The following is a 13,338-nucleotide window of genomic DNA, read 5'->3' as shown; positions in this document are numbered from 1 at the left end:
TGTGCTTCGTGTGTCCCCCCATGTAATACCCTCTCCGGAGGGCCTTTAGGGTAAATAAATAAATAAATAAATAAATAAATAAATAAATAAATACATCTGATGAAGACAATTTTAAATCCGCGATACAGTTTCCTTTTTGCTTAATGTGGAAGCATATGAAATACCATCTCTCTCTCTCTCTCACACACACACACACACACACACACACACACACACACACACACACACACACACACACACACACACACACACACACACACACACACACACACACACACACACACACACACACACACACACACACACACACACACACACACACACACGCACGCACGTACGCACGCACGCACGCACGCACGCACGCACGCACTATTACCTGCATGCAACCACAGCAGTGTCAGCCTTGTGAAGTGTTTCAGTGATGTTTTAGACGCACCTTTTTATCTTAAGGCAAACGCCGGACTTCTCAATGAAATGACGAGAGGCTAAAATTTTATACTCAAGTCCCGCGAAGAGCGCCTAAGAATGGTTAGCCACGTTCAGCGGCCGAACAACGACAAACAGAATGGAAAAGCGGATGCCGTTAGTCGCGCGGAAAGCCTCCCGCAGTAACCGAAGGCCACCGCAGGCTGCTCGGAGCTAAACAGCAGTACGCAGGTGGGACGGTTCTTGTGGAGATCGGTGCCTTCAGAGACAGTCCACGCAACGAGATGCGCTCGGGAACCGGAGGCAGCGGGAGTGTGTCACAACAACCGGTGGGCCCGCATCAATTACGCATGCGGCGCAATGACGCAGTGATATAAGTGCATCAGCGTCACAGCCGTGTCCCACAAAGCCCAATCGAGGATGCCCCAGGCAGGAAGCCCGCGATTGTTTCCCCTTGCAAAACAACCGCTCCTGCTATTCACGCACAGCTAATACAATAAGGGGCAGTGAGCGACAAAAATAGTCACCGACGCCTGTGTAGAACGACAGCAGCGTCCCTTCTTTATTTTTCTGCATTTCTGCTTGTTTTCGCTTCCCCTGGCGCGCGGCACATTTCTTGCCTCGTGGCGAGGCCGCGGAGAGGCCATAACAATCGCAGGAGGCCCGTCGGCTCCGCTTCCGTCCTCATCCCGCCTGTCGTCTCTGTCTGCATAACAAATGACGCCGCTGAGAACAGACCCTGACACGCGCGTGCGCTGGCACGCCCTGGAACTCAGCGTTGCACCTTTTGCGCCACGCGTGTGCTGCGGAACGCGTGTCGGGAGCGGAGGAATGGTTCTACTCGCAGAGAGGGCACGCGGACTTTGTCGTTTGATCGAACTCTCACTTTCAGTGCCGACGCGGTTTCTCGGAGATGCAACATGAAACCACACCTGTCGAAGACTGCTACCGACTAGCAGCACTAGATGTAAATTGACGCAAAAAAAAAAGAAAAAGAAAAGAAAGACAGGAACGCGAACAAAAGCACCAACCGATGAGTGCGCAAAGCGTGTTTCTGCGCGTCTGCAGCTCTCGCCCGTTGGAAAAGACTCAGTGAAAAATAAAAACATACAGTAGGAATGAAACAAAGATCGTCCTCGCCCATCCGCGTCGCCGAACACAATAAGCGCGCGAAGGCATCGACAACGAAACCTGCCAGGCGCACATGTTGCGCCATCGCTTTCTCACGCGGACAGATATCGGCCTCGACGCGGGGAACGCGACCGGACCGTTTATCGCAGCCCGTGAGGTGCATAATTTCGGGGTCCTGCTGGCGCACCTTCGCCTTTCACACTCGATGACGAGACCCAGTGATCCTCGCACACGTATTCTAGGCCGTTTCCTCGCTCGTCTCTCTCCCCCTTTCCTCCCTTTTCTTTTCATTATCTCCGAGTGTTTTTGGCACACAGAACACACGCTATTCGAACCCTCCTTGTGCGTGTATGGAAGAGATGAAATGCCGCAAAGACACCTTTTACAAGCGCATTCGTTCGACTAGGCTGTTGAAGCATAAGCGGCGTATACCCGACATGAGCTGGTTGAGTTGAGTTATCAGGTCGAAAACCGGTTACAGGGTTCATTAAACGCTGTCGGGTCGGGTAGAAAAGTCGAGGGGTCGAGTCAATTCCGACGCAGGAGGTGGGTTGACTCGACTCGACCCGGCTGCAAGAAGCATAACGCGGTCAAGTTGAGTCGGAGAACAGCGGGAGAGAACAGTACAGAAAACGCTAGAGATGTGCGGGGAAAGTAACCGGAATCGGATGTCGTCAGCTAGTTCTTCGCATCGACGCGAGGCGCCGCCGTAATCGCCGCTCGTACGCTCATCGGCTCGGGTTCATATAAACTCGGTCAGGTCTTTTCCACTCAACTCGATTCCTCGACACTGTTCCCGCAGACGGGTCCATGTAAACAGCGATCTATGGTTGCGGGAAGAGTGAAAGAAACCACGGAGCCATCAAAACTCAAGCGACAGCTCGTCTAAGTCACGGGATGTCCATGAAGCCACAATGCTTGACACAGTTTCAGCTTTAGCTGATAGAGAACCATAGGCATTGTTCTGTGGCCTTTAATGGCGGTGCTGCTGGAAATGAGACTGCCCTGAGGTTATGGAACTGCGGACCTGGTACCAGCTGCGGCTCGGTGTTGAGCGACTTCGAGGACAAGGCGAACGCCGTGGACACAGCCATGTTGCGTGCGTGTGTGTGCGCGCGTGCGTGGGGGTCCCGAACACCTTAACATGTGGATCAGTTGAGGAGCGGAAGCAATCAACCGGACCGCAGGCCTCAACGCCGCTGAGAGTTTAGGTCGGTGAGGTTCAGTTCAGTTCAGTCGTGTCCGACTCTTCGTGACCCTATGGACCATATCACGCCACGCTTTCCGATCTCACTATCTTTCTAAGATCACATAACTTCATCTGCAATGCCTCGAGGATGCCATCTAACCATCGCGTTCGCTGCTTACCCGTTCTCCGGTGACCCTCAACCTTTCCCAACATCGAATCTTTCTCCAGCGACTCCTCTCTTCTCATCAGATGACAAAAGTAGCTGAGCTTTAACTTTAGAATTTGACCCTCCAATGAGCAGTCAGGGTTTATGGTCGACAATATCGACTGATTTGATCTTCTGGCCGTCCAAAGAACTCTCAAGAGTCTCTGCCAGCCCCACAATTCAAACGCGTCAATTTTTCAGCGGTCAGCCTTCTTCACAGTCCAGCTCTCGCATTCATACATCACAGCTGGAAAGACCATAGCACGAGTTATACGGATCTTGGTTGGCAGTGTAATGTCTCTGCTCTTTACTAGGCGGTCAAGGCTAACCATGGCTCTCTTTCCTAGAAGCAGGCGTCTCCTAATTTCATGGCTGCAGTCTCCTTCCGGGGTAATCGTGGAGCCCAAGAAGAGAAAATCTGTCACAGCTTCCACTTCTTTTCCCTTGATGCTCCAGGACTTGGTAGGGCAAGACGCCATGATCTTTGTCTTTTTAATGTTCAGTTTAAGCTCAAACTTCTCACTCTCTTGTACGCGCATCAGAAGTCTCTTCAGTTCCACTTCACTTTCTGCTATTAAAGTGGTATTATCCGCATATCTAAGGTTGTTGATACGTTTCACAGCAATCTTCACTCCAGCTGAAGACTCGTCCAGACCGGCCTTCCTCATGATGCACTTAGCATATAGGTTAAATAGGGAGGGCGACAGTATGCAGCCTTGTCTCACTCCTTTCTCAATCGGAAACCAATCAGTAAGACCATGCCCAGTTCTGACTGTGGCCTCTTGCCCTTCATACAGGTTCCTGAGGAGCTTGTTTTAAATTGCCCCCCTCCCCAAGGCGTCGAAAAGACAGGTATATGCATGTGCCTCTTGTGTTGGCGCTTTTCCATTCCACTCTTACTCTGGAGAGTGACTTGAGTGTAGCGTAGCTTCCTGACATTTCCTCTTGCCTCCCTAGTTGTCCCACAGAGGCATCTGAAGCCTTAACAGATGCAGCTCACGCTGTAAGAACAAAAGCGAACAGAACCCGATCATCTTACTTCATACCATACCTTTCATTTACACAGAGCCAGCTAGACACACTTGCAACAGCTCTTCACGGCCTTTATAAAGCTGCTCTCCATCTTCCCATAACCATTTCCACCGATAAGCTTTGTGCCACCTGACGCTTTCATCCTCTTCGCAGTCTCCTTTCCCTTCACCGCGACCGACAGGTAGCTCGCATCTCCGGCACAGTTCATGGACGCTGGCTTCTCAACCAGGCTAATATTTCCCCCAATACAGACAGTCCCTCTGCCCACTCCTTTCCCACCGGAGGCTAACCTCCGTATACTTCCTCTTCCAGCCAATATGTCGCCGGTGCTGCATGCTGGCCACCGACATGCTGCTGCCTCTCATCATGGTCCGCCCTTCAATACCCGAGGAGCCGCTTACACGGATGCCTCTTATGTAGCTCCTCGAGGGTCCGGAAGCCAGGTCCTCTTTCATCCTCGTTTATCTACCCCTGTCACTCACACTAGCGTCCCCTTTCTCCACCCTCCGGATATTATCTCGCTTGAGGTCCTCTCCATTATTCATGCCATTCAAAATTTCCATTCTCTCCCGCCTGTGCCTCAGCATATTATATACACTGACTCCCAGGCGGCTGCCCGTGCCATTAAATCTAGAACTCTCCCACCTCATCTGTCCACGGAGCTCGAGGCCGCACTTGTTGCGCTGCAGCCCTGCCCCGTCTTCGTCTGATGGATCACTGGACGCTCGGGGATGACGGCAATGAGCTCGCGAATCAGTTCACCCGTGAAACTCGTAACCGGGCACCGTTTATCCCCTGGCCCAGGTTCTTGGAGGACGGGTCGAAACTGTCTCTTCGTGCCACCATCAGCGAATATTACAATGCTGCTCGCTTAGACCGAAAACTCTACCCCGACTCTCATCTTAATCTCTCTGTTCGGGAGGCTCACGTCATTCAACAGATACAGCTGAATACGGTCATAACCCCTACACGGCTAAATCTGTACAAATTCCGCCGTGATCCATCATGCCCCAACTGCCTTTCCCCTTATGCCAACCTTTTTCACTGCCTATTTTCATGCGCGGTTGCATTGCAATCGGTATTCTTTCCCATCCCCTCCCATACTATCTGGACCTGGGTGGACTGGCTTGGTGCTGAGGGTGAGGAAGAACAGCGCCTGCTCGTCCAACAGACCATCGATATATTAGGCGCCTAAGTGTTGCGCTTCAATAAAGTCTTCTACTACTACTACTAACACGCATCGGGACGACGTTCTGTTTTCTCAGCATCTGTTGGCCGCCGAGTGTTGACGCGCACTACCAACACCACAGGCGAAAGCCGAGAGCCGCCCGAGCTGCACGTAGCGGCCCATCCGGAGCAGAAGCAGCGGCGTGCAGGGGGGGATGCAGCTCGTGAGATGAGTGTCAGCAGCCTGCGGAGGGAAAGCAGCTCGCGCCACCCCTTCGACACACGATGCTGCTTCCCACGCATTCCAAACACGTCGTTACACGCGCACCGCGGCCTCCTCAGCGTACCGGCGGTGACGAAAGCGCGCGGCGTCGCCGATGAATGAGCTTGCGCGTACAAACACGGACGCCGACGCCAGTTTTCTTGCTTCCGGACGCGGAGCTTGTTCAGCGACACGCACGTAAACTGCCGCGGAGGTGGCGGACCGTTTACCGTCTTCGTCGACTATCCCCTGCCGCCGTCATCCGCGCACAAACGCGAGCGCGCGCGCAAAATATATACCGGGCGTCCCGGCTGCCTTGAGCCAAGGGTTAAGAAATAAAATATTTTAGGTAGGCCAAGGAAACTAGTTGCACACTCTGCCAGCCTTCTCGCGCACCATAGGCTATTTTTTGTTTCTCAAATAATTAGTTAATTAGGTTACTTTTTATCATTCACTCGATATTGACTTTAGACAATAAATGTGATTCACAAAGTTGAAGAGCGCCTTCAGAAACCTATATGCCATTATTTGCGACAAAGAAAGGGGAACGGCGCTTGTTCAGGCGGCGCGCCATAACAACGATTCCCACAGATGTTCATGCAATCATGCACAGATAGGCTAACAGCTGCACTGCCTTGCAGCAAATGTGGCGCTTACGCTGCTTGCATCCTTCATTCACTCTGCATGGATACTTTACTTGCTTAGGCGTTGCTTTTACGGGTTAACCTCCTGCCTTTCCTCCTCATCTTCCTCCTCCTCCTCCTCCTCCTATTTTTATCACCTTAGCCAGGCACGTAGCCACGATCTAAATTTGTAACTTCCGGGGGATGGGGGTGAGGGGAAGGCTAAGGGTCCCCTTTTGCCTCTCTCCATCTTCTGATACGTGTCTGACCTTGGCTACGATGCAGGTTGCGAATCGCTTCAGGATACCCCTGGCAGGCTACCACAGATGACAAAGAGGAAACATCAACTGGCACACACTGAAACGTTCTTACTGGTATCTACTGCATGCCTTCGCTAGCTACACGTTCGTCACCAACAGTAAGCAGTGATAGCGGTGTGACGAAGAGTAAACGAAAGTTAGGAAGACGAACAGGGCAAACTAAACGATCACGTTTAGGATAACAGTGCCCCGAGGATGAGAGGCACAAGCGGCGTTTTCGGAGCAAAGGTGCATTCCAGAGGAAGCGGTGCCGTGAAAACTTACCATAATGCCTAGAAATGCTGACTACCCTGTCCTCTGTCATGAGGTGGGAGACCCGGATGAGGTGCTCCTGCGTCTTCTGGACAGGCCACCTGGAAAAAGCGAGGAACGATACTGTCATGCGCCGACACAGCTGATGATTGAACGCTCCGAAAATATGAACCGGCAGCTCTGCGTTTAGCTGCTAGCAGTAACGCCAACAAAAGGGATAATATCTCAAAATTGCACAAAAAGTGAAATAAAGGAGGACAGATCAGGGGTGGAGAATGAATTAGTAAGCGACGGCCTCCGCACGACGCGTGTGGCGGTGTTTAAGATTCGGCGCTGACTGTTCCATTCTACGGGCATTCGTATACACACCTAACAGTTAAAAATGTTGGCGTTGACCATCGTGGCAACGCGTTGACGCCCTATGAGGCCGCCTCGTGAAACTCAGTCAGAGTAGGGGGCTGGCGGCTAGCCCATTTCCACATCCTTCTGGAACCGTGCGGATTCACAAAACCAACAAGGGGGCTGACATCGTGCTTTCCGTCTGCTGTGCAGCAAACACGCGAGAGCAGGCAGCAGGGTCGGTCTTTCCTTGGGCGCCGCAGTCGGCGCGAGAGGCGGCCGTTCTCACGCCCACGCAGCGGGCGGACTGTGTCGTCCGGCAGCGCGCGCGAGTGGGCGCCGCGATGAGAAAATAGCCGCAGGCCGAGTAAACAAAGACGACCGGGTGACCGCCAGGGCTCGCCCCCCGGGGAGCTTCACACACTGCCTTGGCTGCGCTCCAGGGCCTCGGCCGCGGTCCGCGCGCTCATTCTGACCCGCAGCGGCGACTGCCGGCCACCGCAGTTCAGGCTGTGCCACGAGCCTAAGCTCGCCGACGTTCACAGGCCCATCATTTGCCCTTTTCAGGCGGCTGAAAACGTACCGAACGAACCGAAGTACGCGTGCGCTTCTAAATTTTATATAAAAAAAAAAGGGGGGGGGGGGGGGGGTCACAGAGAGAATTGCGGAATCTTGAAGTTAGAAAGGAGGCTGACGGAACTTCAGAACGGTGTAAACTCCGAAAGTTTCAGAGTGTCGCAGGAAAGCCAACCACCCAGTATGGCCAGCGGTGACATCGCGGGAAGTATAAGGAACGGGCAGATCATCTTATGCGCGCGTATATTTCTGACATCCGTCACTGCATACAGCGAAATGCCATTTGAAGGAACTAAATAAAATGATATTAAAAAAGCAACATTCGAGCAAGTGAATTTTTGCTGTATTGTAGCGACCATGCATGCAGCCACAAGTTTTGATGAACCAAATAAATTTCAGGCATTCAAGTGGCTATTAAAGCCTACAGCGTTGCTGCTGTAAACGTATATCTGTTAATCGCTTGGCGCCCGCAGCCTCGTCAGTCAGGACTCAGAATTATTTGCCTTTAGCTCCGGGCTCCAGGATTTTTCCTAATCCGAAAAAATAAAATTCCAATTGCAATTTAATTAACACTGTATTCTTCAGGCGTGTATTAAGTACTAAGCATTTCTAATGAAGCGCTGTAATATTTTATGACCTACTATTACGCTTGCCATTGTTTACTTCGTAATCTAAGAAAATGCGTCTTTGCTTCTATTCACATTTTCGTTGCTTAAATGCCCCTTGTCCTCGACCGCGAACATTTTAATTTCTGCATAAACAGTATATATTGTCTAATGTTGAAGTGCGCGTGTAATATTGCTCAAGTTCGTTGTGCGTCAGCCTGAAATACATTCACAATGAACACAACGGTGTTTCGGCGGAGGATTTCGCACAACTCCTCTTCAAGGGGCGGCATTTAGCTGTAGTCTTACCCAGCTGATTTTCGATCCTTTACCATTCGGTCTACCGGAGCATCGGTGCAGTCATAACAGCTTCAAATCAGACTTCCGACTACCGCTTCAGAAAAACTGCGGCAAAACGGACCGCGTATACCTCCTTCCGCGCGAGCACGCTTCGACATACACTTGGAACCCAGCTTTATCTTGCGGTGCTTTCTGTAATCTGACTTCGCGAAAAGGCTCCAGAAGGCCAGTTCTTCCACTAATTAATTTATAGTAGCTGGCGATGTTGCTACCGCATACCGTCATGAACAAACACAATCCTTCGGCCAGCAGCCACGGGGTGTTACAATTCCCAGGGAGACACTCCGCTGTTCCTTCTTCCCGGCCCTGGTGCGGCGAGATAGACGACCGAACCTCTGGCTTCCGATGCCTGCGCACGTAATCGCCTCGCGCACAAGCTGCCTTTCCGGCGGCGGCGGCGGCGGCTTCCTCGTGCCTTTCCCAGCGGGGCTGCGCGCGTGACGGGCGCGGCACCCGGCCATTGTCATTGTTCGTCACCTTAAGGAGGACGAAAAGCCGGCTAAGTTCTTTTTTTTTTTCCTAGCGGCTAACGTTCCGAATGGTAAAAGTGAAGCTGCTGCTTTTATAGCCCCTTCATCTAAGACACAAAGAACAAGAGCCTCGTTGTACGCAAAAAAGAAAAAAAAAAAAAAAAAAAAAAAAAAGATCATGTGTTCCACTCCCTTAAACGACAATAATAAAGAAAAACAAAACTTCGGGGGACGCTTAAGATAGTGATTTGTGGGGTTTAACGTCCCAAAGCGATTCAGGCTATGAGAGACGCCGTAGTGGAGGACTCCGGAAACTTCGACCATCTGGGATCCTTTAACGTGCACTGACAACGCACAGCACACGTAGAACTTTTGTTTGGAATATAGTTGGTACATAGAATAAAGAAGTCACAGTACACAGGCGCCTTACTTTCCGCGTCCATCGGAAAGCGGCCGTGATTGAACACGCATCCTTGGATTCAGCAGTTAAGCCACCGCGGCGGGGTAGCTCATATTAAGATATATGATGCGATAGCGTTAAAGAGTACCTACAGATGCTTGGGAATATGATGGCGAGGCGCTTCGCAGAAATCAACACGGTACCGTGCATTCATTATCTAATTCGCATTCTTATTACCATATATAACGACAGTCATATGAAACCGCGTACGTAATACTATACACCTTGATTGACAAGGCATCCCGTCAACAAAGGTGAGCGAATATACGTACACATCGATGGCGTACAGGTTCCTTTCCTGATTCGTGTCCCGACGTTCAAGTGTTCGATTCCGCATCTAACTACCCAATTTTCTTTTAAGCCATTTACTTTACATAGTTACACACTCTAACAATAACCTGAGTCGTGTTGGACGTCGTAATATCGACACTCTATGCAATGTTTCAATGACTGATAGTGATACAGTGACGTCACGCCCCTCTCGAGCAATTTGGAACTCGAACGGGGCCTTAAACACTATTGCGTTAATACAGAAAACACTTGGCGCTTCATTTGTCTTCCTACTACAGCATGTGAAGATATTCACTGTTACGAATGGTGTCACGTTATGCGCCTTTATTATGTTGTTGTAACGGCATATTTACGCGTATAGCCAATTTTCCCATCATTAGGAAAGCGAACAGAAAGGAATGATAATGTGCTTTGCACCCACGTGCATGTGGACTGGAAAGTCGATAATCTTTGTAAATGCTGCTTCGAACATGTGACGTTTCTCAACATGCTACCACAGTCTAAACATGTAATCAGTGAAGAAATGCCTCGACAAGAACATAACCTCACCGGCTTACATCCAAAATAAGTAACCCGATTTGCGCTAGTGAACAGCATGGCGTGTTTACAGTACTGCTTGAATGGTTATTAATGTGCGATTGCTATTAACATATGCACACCCTTGCTTCAGTTAAAGCATGACCCTGACCAAAATGACCACGTGCAAGCATGCTAGCGCAATAAGAAAAATATGTGCGGATACTAGAATCGCCCCGCTTAATACAACGCTACTGGCCTGCGGCTGGGTCCCCTTCGGTTCCTCAAATTTTGCCCGGTTTACAGCTTAGGGATGCACAAAAACAAATGTGGTCAAGAAGCAATCAATGGGTCGTTATTCGAGAGGGCAGTCCTATTTTAACCACGTTTTTCTCGAGCTTATTTCAGCGAAACAAATGCGGCTGAGCACGATTTCCTATACGTAAAATTTCTCGTTCGAGGGAAGGGGGAGATCTAATTTGCAGCAGAATCTATACGCGCGCTGCTGGAAAATTGAGAGATCATTTGCGAGGCGTAGCCAATCTCGGGCGCTTTTGCGCGAGCACACGCACGGCGCCGGCGGCGAAGCGTCGCCAGAAACGCCGCCGCGACGTCAGGTGACAGCGGAGGCACGCGTAGAGGGGATGCGGCAGCGCTGTTTGCGTCCCACACACCTGGTTCATCGGCCGCCGGCGCTTCGGAAGGGAAAAAAAAAAAGAAAGGAAGGAAGGAGTTGTCGTCCGGCAGATGCGGCCTGCGAGTGCGAAGTCGGCGCATCGCCGTCGACACGATAGCGCGCGCACAGGTGACCGGCTTTCCACGCGCTCGCCGGCTGCTCTCGGTAGCTGCCGCGCCGCCGCGTGTCCGCTTTGAGGCGGCGACGATAAGTGGGTGTCGCAAGCGCAACAAACGCGCATTGCGTCGGCAAGTCCTCGTCGCCGCGCTGCCCCTTGGGCCCTGGGCAAGCACTGCACCCAGCGTAACACTCAAGAAGACTGCTGTATGCGCTCGCTTCTGTGAAACCAGCAATCGCTGCACTTAATCGCTCGGAGACGCCGACAAGAGGAGAAAGGCACGATCTCTGGACAGTTGTCATAGCAACGACAATGGATGAAGTTGCTGTTCAACTTTGTGCCGCCAATCACATCTCCATCTCTACGGAAACCAATTTCACAATCTTACAAAGCTATTTCTGGACAGTTGTCATATAGCAACGACAATGGATGAAGTTGCTGTCCAACTTTGTGCCGCCATTTACACTTCCATTTAAATTAATTGCTCTATTAAAAACCAAAGCATTTGAATGCGTCTGTCACTGCCATTATACCTACCGAAAAAGCTTCTCTGACTTGCTCACACTGCGTATTAAGCTTCTCGGGCGATGCGCGTGCGACGCTCTACCAAGTGACCGCCGTTGTCAAGACGGCATCGTAACGTACGCCCGATGCCCCTCCTTAAAGGCGGAGCTTAAGTGTCCTCCATATTTTCCATTACTATAGTGGGCGACATTTCCTTACAGACTGGACACAGGTGTACCAGCTAGAAAAAGAGAAAAGAACACTACAGACAGATAACTGCACAGAGCACAAGCTTTTGCCATGTGCAATATCCTATGTCCTGTTGAGCCTCCTTTCTTTTCCTTTTTTTTTTTTTTCTAAAACGTCCCACCAACTGGCCCACCAATCAGCAATCGTCCCCTCAAAACGCCCCGGCCTGGCAGCCTTCCCCCTAGTTTGAACGACAGGTGTGCGTTTTCCCGAGAATCGGGACCCCGACAGGGAGTCCGGGCACAGCCGGTCTCGAGGAAGAGAGCGCGCGCTCGCTCTCCCTCGAGACCGGCCGTGGTCCGGGTCACGAGCGGCTATCTAGGACAGTACAGGACAGAAAACACAGTCGTAAGTCCGGCGCTAACCTTCCTCCAGTTCCTCATCAACGCCCTGAAAAGCCTCAGCGACTTCACGTTGGAGCATTCGAAGCGAGTTAGGGGTGGTGCGGTTGTACGCGACTGCTGCGTGCCCGTGCCTGCCGTCAAAGTCCGCTTGTTATGGAATGCTGGGGGAGCACGGTGACGGCGCCGCTGATGCTCCGCCGACAGGAGCCATCGGCACGCGCACACGACGGGGAAAAAGGACGGGACAGGGCACGTCAGCGAAAAACGGTCGTAAAGAAGATGAGCTATCTACGCCCGGAAAACAAGCACAAAGGAGCCGCTGGAATTTGCATTGTCGGCGGCGCGCCTCAGACGCAGAGGCGTCGCCGGATGGTAGGCTGCCCGCGTGCGAATGGAGAAATTCTTCTGGTGACGCGGGTGCGCCAGGGGAGAGCAAAGTCGCTCAGTCCACGCGTGGGCGCGTTGTCTTTCCGTCACTGCTGCTGGAGCAGCGGGTGGCGCCGCCGGTTCCTGATACGCGACACAAAAAGTCTAGACGGAGGGATTTTCCACGGGGGGGGGGGGGGGGGGGGGGGGGGAGACGCCACAGAAGCAGCGGCCATGGCGTGCGCTGGCGGGCGGGAATGCGACGGTGAGAGAGTGTTGTGGCTCCAGCGAAGTGTCAGACCGTGTGATTAAGTTCAGCCGTGAAGTGCATGACGGAACATGCGAAGCGCACTGCGAGAACTTTGCTGCGAATGCTGCTGGGCATCGCGCACGTATACCTTCCATTTTAAGGCTGAACCACATGGCAGCGTTTCTTCGGCGCCGCGTCGGCGTCGCGGATATCGGCGTCGCCGGAGGTGCAATTTTGGCCCTTGAAGCGAGACGACGCTGAAAGACGCAGGTATCTGGAGGGGCCAGATCTCAGCGTCGACGCCGAAAATTATTCGCAGGTGGGGACCAACGACAAGCCACGCATGGGCAGCTGCGGCACCAACCGCCACAGGCTCAACTCGTTTCCGCGGAAGCAACAGCTCCTCTTTTTGTCCGCGTGCATGCCTGCGCCTTTTGATGCCCTTGCCTCCCCCACCCTCCCCAGTAAGTTCCCGCCGTCGCTGAATAGGACGATTTTAGCTACGGACGGGGGACAATTGTTCGAACGTCCAGGATTCTCCCACGCCTTGCCTTGCAGACGCCAGTTCGTACGCCGTCATGTGTTTGGTCGCCCTTTCCGGCGCGCG

The 13,338-nt window shown here is 52.1% G+C and overlaps 1 protein-coding gene across 1 annotated transcript in view; it reads right to left on the bottom strand.

Moving 5' to 3' along the window:
* LOC146206391 (uncharacterized) overlaps positions 1-13,338 on the bottom strand; it is an 80,254-nt gene that overhangs the window by 32,507 nt on the left and 34,409 nt on the right. Inside the window, exon 2 of the mRNA XM_084591059.1 lies at positions 6,620-6,708. Within this exon, the coding sequence (XP_084447185.1) occupies positions 6,620-6,708 (89 nt within the window). The remainder of the gene's footprint in view (positions 1-6,619; positions 6,709-13,338) is intronic.

Source organism: Amblyomma maculatum, chromosome 1 (assembly GCF_055883805.1).
Source record: "Amblyomma maculatum isolate TAMU_Amacu chromosome 1, ASM5588380v1, whole genome shotgun sequence".
Taxonomy (NCBI): domain Eukaryota; kingdom Metazoa; phylum Arthropoda; class Arachnida; order Ixodida; family Ixodidae; genus Amblyomma; species Amblyomma maculatum.
This window is presented reverse-complemented; position numbering and strand designations above follow the sequence as displayed.